Source organism: Anser brachyrhynchus (assembly GCF_964034855.1).
Source record: "Anser brachyrhynchus genome assembly, chromosome: 15".
NCBI classification, from domain to species: domain Eukaryota; kingdom Metazoa; phylum Chordata; class Aves; order Anseriformes; family Anatidae; genus Anser; species Anser brachyrhynchus.
The window spans coordinates 18,025,129-18,040,858 of record NC_137733.1 but is presented as its reverse complement, the minus strand read 5'-3'; the positions used below and the strand labels follow the sequence as shown (position 1 = coordinate 18,040,858).

At 40.9% G+C, this 15,730-nt stretch overlaps 1 protein-coding gene across 3 annotated transcripts in view; it reads right to left on the bottom strand.

Moving 5' to 3' along the window:
• Nucleotides 1-12,526, bottom strand: part of PDPK1 (3-phosphoinositide dependent protein kinase 1) — a 67,353-nt gene extending 54,827 nt beyond the window's left edge. For 2 of the 3 annotated variants that reach the window (XM_080556222.1, XM_080556219.1), the window contains exons 1-2: nt 12,368-12,526; nt 1,556-1,825 (exon numbers count right to left, since the gene is read on the bottom strand). In XM_080556222.1, the coding sequence (XP_080412348.1) occupies nt 1,556-1,825; nt 12,368-12,391 (294 nt within the window). In that variant the 5' untranslated portion in view covers nt 12,392-12,526. Of the gene's footprint in view, nt 1-1,555; nt 1,826-11,647; nt 11,984-12,367 lie in introns of those variants that run through there. The other variant, XM_080556220.1, reaches the window with a different exon arrangement.
• Between the last annotated feature and the right edge of the window lie 3,204 nt (nt 12,527-15,730).

Sequence of the window (15,730 nt, the reverse complement as noted above, 5' to 3'; positions counted from 1 at the left end):
CTCCAAAGACTAACTATTTTAGTCCTGCACTGTATCTTTTTTTACCGTATTTCAGATGTATTACCCACATATGTACATTCATACTGAGCAGCTGTGTACAGCTGATTGCTTATTTTCCTCCTAGCATGAATCATCACGTTCCTTTAGGTCCTCTCCTACTGAACAGATCTGAGTAAATCATATATCCTCATTTTCTCCTAAACAACATTCCACAAAAACAGCAGAATCGCAAGAAAAAAATCCCACAGTGATGTATATTAATACTATGTCTGTACTATCACGGGCCTCATCCACACTATGAGAAGATGTAACAACAGGGAATATAAACTCTATAAAGTAGAATTAGACCAGATAGGTAGCTAAAACAGAAAACAATTCACAGAACACGCAACTGTGTAAGTGACAAATTCAGGCAGCAAGGGAAAAACTGTAGTTAAACCCTTCAAATGGGAGTTTCTTTCAGCAAGGGAAGAAGAGCAGAGCGCCCTCAGAAGCTACAAAGTACAACCAGTTGCCAACATAATTGGCAGACATAATGGCGAAGCCATTAAACTCTTAAGCTTGAACAAATGCTTGAGTCTGCCAGAGATTAAGTCTATGTTTAACAACTGATTTTGGCTGGACACTTTCACCAGTCCTACCTGAGGTCCTGATGATTATGGTGACCAAAATTCTGCTTGTAAAACTCAAAACAATAACGCTACATATGGATTAACATTTACTTGGTATGCAGTCTCTCCTGCTGCCCACCTAAATTCATTTGAGTGGCTTAGACTTGACTCAGGACAAAAAAAAAATCTACCAGTGAACAAGTAGCAGAATGCTGGAACAGAAGTTAACTTGGAGTTTGGGCCTTATGTATTTCTCTGTTTACCAGGAACATGGTGCTAAGCTCCAGAGAAGAGAAGCAGAAATTAAAGGGTCTTACTGAAGCAGACAGTCACTAAGTGTTCCAACAAGAGGCAACAACTCTATTGGATTCTTTAAGGAAACCTGCAAATTCCAAACTATGCAATTAAGTGCAAATTACTCTTGACAACTACTATACAATAACTAGGGCTCATGAAGTCCTTGAAGCCCACGATACTAAAGACTGAGAAAGAATACTGGAAAAATATCACTGTTCTTACATTCTTCCCTAAGCATCTGGCATTGAGTCCCGTCACAAACAAGGTACTGGGCAGAAGTTCTTACCATGACCAACTCCAAGCCCAGTTCCAATCCTTCGTGTCATAAAATTTTTACGTAACTCATTAAGCATCAAAAACTTACATTAGAAAGCACTGTCTCCTAAAAAAAACAAGCGTCAAGTCATCAGGATACAGTGGAACTTCTGATGAGTTAAAAAGGTACTTAAAGCTCAGCATCTGTATTCAGTGCAAGACTTAATATTTGTTGTTAACATTTAAAAAACTACAGCCTGCTCATTTACTCTTTAAGTTGTTTTCTCCAGATTTAAATCTTCCTAACATTTTCTGCGCAACAAATTTTGAAGTTTTTCCTATTTTGTCAGACTAACAAGAAGCTTTTTTTTTTTAATAAAAAATAAGGTTACCGTCGAAAAAGATCCTTCACCCAGAATTTTCCCAAATTTGAAGTCATCAGGTCGTTTCTTTCGAGGCTGTGGAGGCTGCTGTCCTGTATGCTGCTGCAAGGAGTTTGAACTAGATCTTGATTCAGCTGCAGTGCTCTCCATGTTTGATCCCTGTCTGCTGCCACAGGTGGAAATGACAGACGGAGTGCTGGAATCTGCTTGGCTCCTCACCATTGATGGGGATGGACAGGAGCATAACACCACGCTAGACTGGATTGGAACAGCATCATACTGAAAAGAGAAAAAAATTGTTAACCCCATACCTTCAAATAATTATCCCACACATCTGCACTTTATTTCCATTCCTTCCTATTTGAAAGGACTACCATGAAGATGTCTTTAGGAAGGAATGTAAGTGTTTATTTTGGAAACAGCAGCTCTTAGACACTGTTTACATCATGCTGCATACGTACATATAGCTGTAAGTCAAAAGTCTGAAAGCTTTAATTCACAAACGGAGGTTTTTCAGACTCAAGAAGCCCTCTCCAACATTAAGGAGTCAAATATCAAGGTACATTCTCCTACAAATAACATTATCTTTCAGGTTTATTTCATGGACTGATGGCTGTGCCGCTAACCATCTTAACAAGTGATAGTTTTCCTGAAACTTTAAAAAAAAGTTACATAGTTCTGCATTAACACTTATATTCACTATTAACATTAGAGATGAAAAATAAATCACAAAAACTGCAATAGGCAAAGGATACATTTCTACACACACAGATTACAATTACATGTTTTTAATTGGAACCTCACTTTTTCTAACAGTATTCTCTCTAACATACACTGGAGGGAGAGGACAACAATAAGATACATACAAAGGCCAGGTCAGCTGGATGATTCTAGTATCAGCAATATTTACTTGTTTTTTAAAGAATGCACTGGTCTGATCTTTTACGACAAAGGATTTTACAGTATTTAATCTCATAAAGACATCCCGATTCCAAAACAAAGAACCAGACACAGCAAATATAGGAACAGACACCCCAAATACCAATTCTTTTAATATACAAAGGAAGTCTTCATTTGGTACCCTTTCATCAATTTTTCTTGTGTAAAACCAAGCAAACTAGTCAAGCTGGTTTCCCTCCCTGTTCCTAATACACCTCCAGTAGTCTGTCAAACTCTGCTTCAAATGTTTCACTTGAAACTGACCAGAAAACACAGACAAGGGGAGAGCTCTGCTGAACCTCCTCTGACAATAAAAACTGAAATGCAACGCAAACAGAGGGAACAGTTGAGAATATTAACACCATAGATGAGCATGGGTTTTTAATCGCAGCATTCTAACATACAGTCAGCAGAATGAAACAATAACAACTGAGGTCTCCTAACCTCAAAACAGATTATACAATCCTGACCTAGTCCGTGACATACTTCATCTTGATATTCAGATAAACATTTCTTCCAACAAAAATAGCATCTAATGAATTAGTTTGATTCAGAACAATTTCCTGCATTCCTACCAAAACCCACTTTAGAACAGAATTGGACTTATATTCAATTATGCATTTAGACTTAAAGCACCTAGCTCCAAAATTAACACTTATTATATTTGTCTGTGCTCTACGTAGTATAGTAAGGCAGCAGAAACACAACTTATCCATTCAGTGGCATTACAAAGATATACAAACATATTTCTACACATGTAAAGGTATACTTTTTAAATTCAGAGTAATGTAAAGTCAAAAATAATACAGCTAAAATTCTCATTTTTTTCCACTTTCAATGAAATAGATATCAATTACTGTAAGTTTGGAAAGTAATTATTATTAAACAACTGTTGTAAACATTATCCCTGGAAGAAGCATTCTCTTTCCAATCTGAATATAGCCTACTTGCACCAACATCTCTACTGCTCCTTAGGGCTTTTTCTAAGGAGTGCAGCCAACTGACAGAGCAGGAGGTCAGAAACAGGTAGTAGCTTCTTTTATTAGACCTTGTCTGAACCTTGTGATATAATAGCCTGACAAGAAATCTGCCTATAATGATAACTACTTGTGATATTTTGTACAGCTTTTGTGAGGACAAAAGGATGTCAAGTTTGGGTGAAGATTTGGAGGCTGATGGGAGAAGAAATTTGTTTTTTGAAAGTTCACGAACTGCCTCTGAGAACAGTGTATGTCCCTGCTCAGAATTAGTTATACAGTGTTCTCATCTTTGAGGAGAAGTATGTTGATGCTATTATTATGGAAAAAACAGCACGCACACACAAAGTATACATGCAGTAGGGCACTATTACTTTTACACCTTCTTTGCAGGTATTTGAGTTGACACCTTCCCCAGATTGTCACAATCAATGGTCACTAGTTATTTTCCCCTCACATTCTTATAGCCCAGCTGAATCATATTTCCTTCAGACAGCTACTCAAAGGACAGCTTGTATAAAGATACACAGTAGCTACAATTAAAACCAGATTGTACTGTTCTCCATAAGGACTGCAGCAACAGCTGAGCACAAGAATGACTGACTGCTCAACTGCTGAAGTGATGCAAATATAGTAAGTGTCCCATTAATTGAAATATAGTAAATAAACAGACTATAATATTAAAGATTTAAATGATGAACTTACTCCAGTCAGGCTATCCAAGAGCAACAAAGGGTATACAGGTAGACAAAGAAATAGCACTGTGGGGGATCTGATTGGATTTTACAGCTACCAAGATTGCCTTGATGGAAAACAGAAAACAAACAACACAAAAGCACCAGAGAGCATGGAAAGAAAGCAGAGGAAAAAAAGGTGTTGGATGCAGTTAGTTTCATATGCTGTGCAAGTAAATAAAATCACAATGAATATCACATGTAGAAAAGTCCTAGCCTTGAAGGACAAAGAAAGACAGGAATAAGGGATGTTGTAGGAAGAGAAGGTTATTTCCAGCCAAAGTATAGTACCAATTAGACAAAACTAGTTAGTCAAAACATCAGTTAGTCGTCTTCTCAAAGAAGAGTCAAGATTAAGAAAAAAGAACAGAGAAAGATGCAGAAGATTTAAAGTACCAGTTACCTAGAAAGTGACAGAACTATACGACTAGGTATGCTGCACCTGAACATTTACAGAAAACATCACTCCTACACTCATCTTGCCACAGTCGGCATGTTTTTATATAGTATTTCATGTCCTGGATTGTTTACCTTCTTGTTTTTGTTTTTAAGAGATTCCAAAAAAGCATGTTTAGAGAGACTGTTTCTACATGTCTCTGTGTATGTCAGAAATAGAACAGAGGCCATCTCATCAAGTCTAACCTCATATAGTCTTTTTTTTTTCCCCACAAAAATCAGGTTTAAGTCTACTTCTGCTAAATCCAGCCATTTTAGTGAGATAAAGTCAATTACTGAATAATTGAAAAAACTTCTACGCTGCATCTACAGAAGCTTGAAGATGCTCTCTTTCCAGCAATTATCAACATTTCTCAACTAGCAAGTCAGTGAAAGCACAGACCCTCACACAAGTGACACCACACTTGTGTCCCTTACCTACTGCACAACATGGATTTCCACGGACCACACTATCACACTGATAACCACTGCTCAAATCATTCTATATCTGTTTTTAAGAATTGGTCTCTAACACTACCTTCTTTCCCAAGCTCTTAAGGGTGCTGTTTCAAGTTTACCTCCATATAGAAATCATTTGCTTCTTTGTAAAACATACATTGAAAACCTAGTAAGGAAGAACAGAAGTCCGTGAAATCTGACGGGAAATTGGATCCTGCCACTAACACCGCACAAGTGCTAGAGAACAAGTCAAAACCAACTACTTTTAGGAGAAGTCAAGAGACTGAACCCCTGAAGAAACATCTAATCATCTGACTAGGCTGAGCTCCTGTAATCTGTGTTTATTAGTCTGTCTTTGCCCTTTGGTATCAGGGCACCCAGGACTCTAAAAACTAGGATGACCTGCAATTCAACAGAAGTCATACTGCATATAAAAATTACTGAGTACTGTATGTAATGAGCATTAGGCTAAATCAAGATAAGAAGCTCAGAGACAATTAGGAATACAAATCAATAACAACATGTATGCCCTACACCAGCAAAATCTGTTTCATCAATGATCTGATTCAGAAAGTAACATAGCAGCACCCTAGGATGTCTACGAATTAATCTTTTCACTTGCAATAGAGCTTGAGAGGCTTTTAAAACTGATACTGCATGATACAGCACAAGATATTCTCCCCAGTTGTCACAGTACCTCTTCCAAACCTCGCTTTTACATCTCTGCCAAACAGTCCTTTGATACAGAAAGATCTTCCAAGATCTATGAATCTAAGATCCAATGTCCAAGTTAATACACTTGTCTTTGAGTAAAAATATGGAGCCCATCTATTTATCTGTGCAATTAAGGAGGGATAAAGGACTTTCTCTTAATGTGAAGTAAAGGAATTGTTTTAAGTGGACAACTGTTTTGTAGTTCTAGAGATAATGTGACTTGCTGCTATTTATACTGTGATTCTGCTGAAGACAGTTTACATTAAACAGGCTTTACATTAACAGGCAGTCATATTTATTATATTTTCATGGCACACTGGTGTTTCAGAGGATTGAGAAAAGATACAACAACTGCATGAAACATAGACCTTGTAACTAAAAAATAGAGTAAGAAGGGGCAATCAAGAGATATTATACACAACTTTCCCATTGGTGCTCTCCCACTCATTATCCCAAACTGCAAGCGTTTGTTTACCTTCTCCAGGCTCTCCAATACCTATTTGTGACAGCCTCCACTTCAAAGGCTAGTGTGTAACACACCCTGAAGGTTCCATCATATTCCAAAAGAAAAAACAGCTCATCAGGCCAGATGCTCAGGTGAGCCTGAACATACGTCCTCAAATTATTCCTCATAGTTGCTAAAGTTAGAACTTAGGCAAAAGCAGAGTAGCTCAGCAACAAGAAACGAGTTAATATATAAAGAAAAACTGATTCAGAACAACGAAAGCCTTGCCTTCTAGTGCAGAAAAAACAGTACAGGTAGCATTTTTCATTATACTCCTATTACTTCCAGGAACAGCTTGCAGAAGGCAAAATAATCCATAACAATAAGATAAACCTTCAACATCAGCTTTCCCTTGGTATCCTCTACATGCTGCTACACCAGAATGATGGCAACAAATTGTGTGCTGTCAAACTGCAGTGAACATTAGTTCTTGTACACTGTATCCCAACATCTATTTATCCTCTGGACTCGTCCAGAAATCGACAGTCGGACTTTCTGCTAAGCAACCTACACTACTCTCCTTCTGTTAATCCATTTTACATGTGTGCGCATGTGAGAAACAATATACTGAATAACTAATGAAACTACATAACATATGGTTTATATATGCTTAAATGTTTGTCAATTTAAAGAATTTTAGAATAGATGTATTTGTCAACACTTATTACCTTCAATACTTTCAGATTCTAAAAACTGAATAAACAAATGCCAAAGGCAATGTATATAAGCCCTGGCTAAACTTGACATAATGCAATGCTGCAACAACCTATGAGAATTTGATTTGTAGAATTTTCTTCAGAGACATTTACTTGTATTACTGTAAAGCACAAGGAGTTTTTTTTGTTAGTTTGTTTTAAAAAAAGCTCTAATCAGCAGGTTTTTGCTTTGTGTTTTCAATGAATCTTGGAAAATGCAAGTCCTATATTCATAACAGTCAAGAAGATTAATCATGAAGAATCAAATGAATTTATTTTTCTTCTTAAGCTTTTTGGATATACATTCTGAAAAAGTTCATGGCATATAAAGAAGTGCTTTCAGCTTGGGGAGACATGCTATACTGTTCATATAAAAAAATCTCAAAACATCAGAAGCAAAGCTCAGCTCTGATACTATTTTCTTCATGTTGAACTGACCACCTGCCATCACATCTCTACCTTCTAGAGATCTACAACGCAGTTTATCTGTAAGTCAGTAACGAGGAAATCACATTCATGTAGTAACAGCAAAAAATTTAGCTGATAGACACAAACATTTGTAAGCACAAAGAACACCCCTAACGTTAGATTTGTTTGATTTTTTCAGTTACAGAATAAAGTTGTGTTATCTACAAGACTGATTTTGTTTCTACAGGAATTAATTTATTATGTAAAGAGCACAGTTGTCCCAAACACTGCAGTTAACACAAATACCTTTTTCTAAATTTGACAACACATACCATGGTATTTCCTGCCACTAATTTACAGGAGTCTAATTCCACATTCAGGTAAGGATAAAAGCTAATGAGAGGATTTGAAAGAATCTGCATACCATCCAGTTACCCTCTAACCTCCTCTGCTTCTAATCGAAGCACTCAAGTACCAAGCACTTTAACGGGCAGACACTATTTAAGGCCATCCGCTCCAACCTCCCCTCCCCAAGCCCGAGCCTCAAAAGAGATCAGAAACAGGAAACCACAAAAATTTCTAAGAACCTGAAGTCAGCCTATGGCCCAAATAGCTACAAATGTAAACAAGCCATTACGAATTCATTTCATGCAAACAGATACAGCCCAGCTCACAAGAAAACAAAAGCCATCTGTAACAGCAATAGTCTCAATCACATTCTACATGATCAGTTACCTGATAAAGCACAACAATGCTAGAGGTGTTGTGCAGCTAATAAACACAAAAGAACTTCCTATGCTAGATTCCTTGCTAGCACTGTGAGGATTTAGGAGGCAGAGACAATAGTCTTGAGTGAAGAGCAGAGGAGCAGCAAAACAGAGGTGGCAGTATGTAGACACTGTGTAGAAAGGTTGGACAGCACAATCAAGAACTGTAATGAATTCCTTCAGAATTACCAGAGAACTGAACATCAAACTTAATACTTTCTTATCAGAAGTGCTAAGCAAGTTTATCCTTGTGTTTTCTTGTTTGTTTGTTGTTTGTTTGTTTTTTTGCTATAAAGAATTACAGAGTATTTGCTAAGTGAAACAACTTTTTTAAAGCAGAAAAGGAAGTCTCAACTTCAATGTTTACATCCAGTTCTTTCGCAGACCTTATTAACTTTCCATAAGCTTAAACGCAAGGTGCCAAAAAGGGAAGTGGGGAAGGAGAAAATTAATCTCCCCTCCCCTTTTTCCTTACATATACATAATCTAACTTAACCACCTGCAAAAAAAAAAATCCCATTTGAAATACCAGAAACACTAGTTCTTTGGTTTTGTACAAATTCTTCAGAAAGCTCCAATATGAGAAACTTAGAGAAGGATTTTAATCTTCCAAGCACTGTTTTCTGAATCACATTTTTCTCTTTCCACACTGAAAAGTAATTTCTCACTCACATACTTTATTTGATGCCATAAACGTGCTAATTCTACAGCTTTTCTAGAAAAAAATGTAGAAAAGATACAAGTTCAGTGTTGAAAAACATGCGTTTCAAAAACATTTCATGTCTTCATAGATCAAACCTATTTTATTACTTTGCCAGTTTATTACTTTTTTCAGTCTAAAACAAGTGACTGCACTCTTGGTTTCATGCCTTTTGTACAAAATCCTGCAAATACTTCAGTTATCAGCATCCCTTTCCAAGTTCTGCCTGCAATGCATCCTTTCAACTAATCAGCTTTAGAGAAGTGTGATGAGCCCAAGCCTGCAAGGGTGTCTCAGAATGTCTACTTGTATAGTTACAAGTGCTACATGAAACAGACATTACTTCTAGCATTGTAAGTAATAGACCAAGTTACCCAAAGAAAGATTTGCTTTAAAAAAAATAAAAATCCCACACCTACCCACATATTGGATTCGCTATTTAGTTGAAAATTGTCATGGAAGCATTAGAATGAGTCCAGAAGAGGGCTACAAAGATGATCAAGGGGCTAGAGCATCTCTCCTATGAAGACAGACTGAGGGAGTTGGGGTTGTTCAGCATGGAGAAGAGAAGGCTCCGTGGAGACCTTGTAGTGGTCTTCCATTACCTAAAGGGTTCCTACAGGAAAGCTGGGGAGGGACTCCCTGTCAGGGAGTGTAGTGATAGGACAAGGGGTAATGGCTTTAAACTAAAAGAAGGTAGGTTTATATTAGATATAAAGAGGAAATTCTTTACTATGAGGGTAGTGAAGCGCTGAAACAAGTTGCCCAGAGAAGGTGTGGATGCCCCATCCCTAGAGGTGTTCAAGGCCAGGTGGATGGAGCTTTGAGCAACTCTGTCTGGTGGGAGGTGTCCCTGCCCATGGTAGGGGGTTCCGAACTGGATGATCTTTAAGGTCCGTCCCTTCCAACCCAAACCATTCTATGATTACATCCAGATTATCCTCCAAATTATCTCCTTTCCACTAGCTACCAGCACTTGTGTTAGAAACAGGAATGCATATAAAATTGCTCCTCTTAAGCATATTTTATTTTTTTTTTTTGCCTTTGAGCACCATCTTTAGTTCTCAACATCTGTATATCTTATTATTTTCTATTCCTGAAGGTGGCTTTGGTAAGAGATTTACAGAAAACTTAGGCCAATTAAAAGCCTATGCATGAGTGATAAAAATAAGTCATAGCCTTACACTGAAACCCAAGAGAAAAGAATACTAAGTAGATGGGTGTACAGGAAAAAAAATATCTTGTCTGAAAGTTTTATACCTATGAATAACTACAAACAACTCCTATCAGCCTACTGCAATTCCTCATGTAGATAAGGAACTTACTCTATAAAGTACCCAGTTCTTTGAAAAACAGTTTATATTTGTTCCACAAGAAGGGAGGGGGAGGGGGAAACAACGTTAACAGTTTTGCTCAGACATATCCATGACTATACTACAGGTTTTATCAGGACAGAAACATTAGTAGAATGGAACCTGCCTTGTAATAATTACTAGAGCAGTTAAACCTTCCACTGAAGACACTGCTGAAGTTAAAGATGTAAAGAACTGTTCTTCCAGACTCTTCATTTCAAGAGGAAGGGAACACGTTGATATAAGACTCAATACCCTTACAACGAAGGCATTAACAACAAATAACTAAGACCACACTGGCAACTTCAACTACAGCAGCACTAAAAACGTTTCCTGTGAAAAATGCAATTCTCTCCTTAGTACTGCTTCAGAAAAGAAAAGACTGTTTTAGGCAATTGACCCCACATATATGAATACAAAAGTCAACTGTTCAGGCAGAGGAATGTTGAAGTATTTCTTTTAAAGCTATGTTCTGTTTCGCTCCCAGGTCTTTTGCATTTCTAGTAAAATAATCACAGAATCCACTGATGTCACTAATCCCATCACAGTAACATTAACTGCATCTTGCTGAGTTTCAGAAATAATGTATTTCCCATATTTGATATAATCTGATTTACAAAAAGGCTAGCTGAATCAAACCACCTCTGTCTGCTAATGCCAGCCGGTACACTCACCTGAACAGAGAAATGTTAAATGGGATGGAAGAGAAGGAATTTAAGTTACTAAGTTACTCTGAATAAATATTTTCTTTTTAACAAAAGTAATTGTCAACTTCATTCTTCATTCATTTGCTCTCTGTCCATCTCTCTCAGAGATCTGAATTGCATATAGAAGAACAGAAACAGAAGTATTTGGAGGGGAAAAAAAACAGAAAGAATTGATGAGCAAGGACAGAAGTACAAAAGGAAGCATGCTCCCTCTTCAAGTGGGTTCAGAAAGTACACAGAAGTCTTCTCTGATGTCAGCAAGCAGCCATATGGAGCTCTATCAAGTGGCAGGAAAGCAAAACTAATTCCTAATCAAACATGGGTTTATTTCTTAATCCTTAATGCAGTATTCCATGTCCTACCCTGTAGGGCTATTCCACATACTAAGTCCCATTTTCATTCAATAAATACAATTACCTTAAGACCCTAAAAAAAATTAAAAAAAAAAATCACTAAGCATGAAGAGTAGAGCACGTTATAAAACAAGGCTTCAAGAATCTATACAGATGTATCAGTCTGTATGCAGAAGACCCTTCTTAGCTAATTCCAAACATGGATATGGAAAGTATTGCTGCCAGTCAGTTATGCTACCATCGCTGAATACTGGTAACTATTCTTGTATAAAAAATAAAACAAAACCCCAGAATTGTCATAAGATAATTTCTACATTAAATACGCTGTATAATTTACAACGCAAGTTAAGACCTACCATTTCCTCTTCTGTGTATCAGCCACAATCCCACACTATATTAATCAGCGTTCGCAAAATGGAAGAGTTTTACCCTCTCAGACGAATGTAAACAACTGTTTGAAAGCACACGCCACTATTACCCCCGGAGCCTCTCCCACACCTTTCTTCCCACTACAAAAGAAATCGGTTACGGGGCAGAGAGGCGGCTCCCCTAGCGTAGCAGCACGAGCCCTGCCAGGGGAAGGCGACCCGGCAGAGACGCGGCGGTGCCCCGTACCCGGAACGGGGAGCGGCGCTCCGCGAGAGGCCGCGGGGCGGCTCCTCGGCTTCGGCCCCGCTTCCTGCCGCTGCCGGGACGAGCCCGGGCACCCGGCGCCGCGCTCGCCGCGCGCTCCCAAGCCCCTGCCAGCGCCGGGGGCAGGAGAAGGAGAGCGGGCCCCCCCTCCGCGCGGCCCGCAGCACCCCCGGGAGGCAAGAAGCGGAAGGAGAATCGGCGGCGGCAGCGCCGGGGCCGGCCCCACGCAAGGCAGCGCTCGCCCAGCCGCCCTCTCCGCCCGAGCAGGCGGCGGGCAAGGGGGCCGCCCGCGGAAGCCCCGGCGGCGTGCGGGACGCGGGTGGCCCCCCCCCTCACGGACGCACCGGGCCCGGCGCCTGGGCCCAGGCCTTCCCCCAGCTCCCCCAGCGCGCCGCGGCCGCCGGCAGCCCCGGGCGGCCTCGGCGCCGGCGCCGCGCACTCACCAGGTGGCTGCTGGTGCTCGCCATGGGCCCCGCCCGGCCGGCCGGCCCGGCCCGCGCTCCCGTCGCCCTTTAAGAGCCGAGCGCGCGGCCGCCCGGCCCGAGCCAATGGGACTCTCGCATCCTCCGCCCGTGACGTCACCCACAACAATACGCCCCCCGCCGCGGGCGGGACTTCCGCGCAGCCCGCCAGGCCGTTGGTCGAGCCGCCTGCTACTCACGTGCGAGCCCGGACGGAGCGTCCCCCATCAGCCTCAGCGTCCGCTGCCGATGCGGGCATGCGCAGACGCTGGGCTTTCGCTACGGGCTTCGCTTCCTGTCCGGAAGCTGCGTGGGGTGAGGGCGGCAGAAGCCTGCCCAGCTTCCGCCCGAGGCGCGCATGCGGGCTCTCCGCGCGGGGTGAGGCTGCTGCGGGAGCGACGGGAAGGTGGCGGCGGGAGGAGGCGGTGCCGCCGGGCCGCGGCCCGCGCCGCTGGGCGCCTGGTGTCGTCGTTGCGCGCGTCCGCCAGCGCGCCTCCTGCCGCCCGCTCTCCCGGCGGCGGCCCGCGCCTCGAGGCGCGAGCTTCCGCTGAGGATGTCGAGATCTCGTTAGCGTTACGAACCCGAATGTGTAACGCGTAAGGTTTCACTGTAGGCGTTCTTAAAAGTCTGACTTCTCCGGAGGAAAAAAAAAAAAAAAAGTGTGCTGTGTTCCTTGGGTATGAATTCATTGAATCTGACATGCACTTTTTGTTACAAGGCTTTCACCGTCTCAGAACTAAATACTTTTCATCCCTTGTAATAAATACACCCAACAAATACTCATCAACATCTTTAACTGCTATATGGTATAACAAATGAGATCTTGTTCTTTTAGGTAGGTGTGTATGCAGAAAGCATTTCAACAGGTTATCTCACCAACCTGTGTTCACAAGTACATAAAATGTACTTTACTCACAGAAGCCAGCCAGATCCAGCGTGAAGCACTAGGACCACAAACACTGAGAATGATGGGCCGTTTGTGCATGACACCTTCTCGCAAACTATTTTAATTTGTCAAAGGATTATTGAATGTCAAGAAATTACTCAAAATGGTAATACAAGGAAACCATATTTTTGGCAGAACCACATCAGAATCTACAAAGTACAGATAATTAGCCTCAAATAGGGCTGGGGCAGTTGGGCAGGACAGCAGTCTTGCAGTGTCCTACTGGTAAACTACTTTAGAAAGATTTTTACAATAGACAATGTAAATCAACTTTCTTGCATGGTGATTTTTTGCTTCATGGACACGTAGGACAACAGATCACAATATTCCTTTTTAAATATATATATGTGCATATATTATATATATATTCATACCTTCACCCCTCTCTTTTTCAGACTATCCAAATTCTTGGCCTTTCTTACAGGCTGTATTTTCTTTTCGGGATTCTTTCCAACTGATTTACATCTTCCTGAAGGTGTTTGTTTTGCAAAAATACTTTACAGTGAATTCTATCTAGCCCTGCAGAATTTAACAAACCTGTTAAGTGGTTTAAGTCAAATTCTCTATATGCTACTATCATCTTGTTAAAATGAATCATATTAATTATCTTCATAGTCAAACTATATTGTGCTAGTGAAACAAAAAGATGCAAAGGATCTATTTGACTTCACGTACTTGAAAACCAGCAGAGTGGCATCGTGCTCAGTAGCCACAGACACTGTTACAGTATCAATGCCCTATCAGAGCTATTAATAAGGTTTTTGCTACTTGGCAGAGTTTTTCCTAGTCTCCTTACCATAATCCAGTATTTCCCAGAAGTAATTTATTTTCATGATACCATAGTATTTATTACTACTAATAATAACAGTACCATTCTTCTGCCTAGCCTTATATGATAAGAGGATCTTATGCTTTTCCCTGATTAAGTTACAAATATTTTCCTAGTCTGCAAGACTGTATGCCCTCAACAGCATTCCTCAGGAAATGTCTTTGTAATTTTCCAAGAACCGAACCAAGTGCAAGTACATTCTTCTGCAGCACAGGGTGCTCACCTTCACCTGTCACATGACATCTAAACTGACTCAAAACTTAGAAAAAGCCTACTCTAGTTTTAGCAGCCTAATCCAGTGAACTATGTCCCTACCCATGGCAGTTGTGTTGGATCAAGATGATCTTTAAAGGTCCCTTCCAACCAAACTATTCTGTGATTCTACTATACACCTTTGAAGTCTGTGAAACCGGTAATCTTCCAGCAGAGGGCAATGACATGTTGGACAATATGCTGTCTAAGAAGGCATTAGTACAACGTGTCAGGGAGCAGCACAAGACAAGGCTGCCCTAACACAGGGTGGGGCAAGTAAGGCCATCCCAGCACCAGCAGTCCCTCACCACACAAAGTGAAGCATAGTCCTGCCTGGTCTGAACAAAGTGGGCAGAGCTTGGTAACAGGGTTTGCTGATACTCCCAAACAAGTCGAGGTGATGGACCAGGTCCAGGATCCGCACAGGAGCAGCAGGGATGAAGGTGGACCTGTAGACAAAGCTCTAACAAAAGTCCAAGGTCCTTCTAGGAGGTAGAGCTAGAAATGAGGCTACAACATGGTTTCAGGATCCAGTTGTGATTCAGAGGCAGGACTGGAGATAAACTACATTATCAGTCCACAGCTTTCATCCATTATATAATGTACTTACATCCCAGGCCCAGAGGCCATCCAGGAAATGACATGGAGACAGAATTGGAGACAGACATAGACCTAAATGAAAGCTAAATGGATCTTCCAGGTGATGGGCCAAGGATGTGGAGTAGGGGTCCCAGGTGACACTGGTCAGGCCAGTTAAGGCCTATCGCTGCACTTAAGGCCATGACACTAAGATAGATGGCACGCAGCAATTCTCTTTACAGAGAAATGTATTCTGTCTGTGTTCTGAATCTTGTGGCTACAGAAAGCATTTTCATAACTGACTGCACACGTGAAAATCACATGTATGGTATTAAACCCAAAGAGATATATTATTTTTTAATACGTGGTTTGCAAATGCTAACAACCTTGTTGCAGTAATAGGAAAACTTTGAATATAACAAACATCAGAAGTTATGAGAGGCATAAAACCACAGAATCATCTAGGTAGGAAAAGATCTTCCGCCATCAACCTGACCTGCTGAGTCCCATCACTAAACTATGTCCCTCAATGCCATGCTCACACGTCTCTTAAAATACCACCACGGATGGGGACTGCACCACTTCCCTGGGCAGCCTGTTCCAATGCTTGACCACCCTCTTCATGAGGAAACTCTTCCTGGTATCTAACCTAAACCTCCCCTAGTACAACTTGAGGCCATTTCCTCATGATTTTAGGGCAAGAAGGTAAGAGAAAGTGATGTGAGGGGTCAACAGTCTT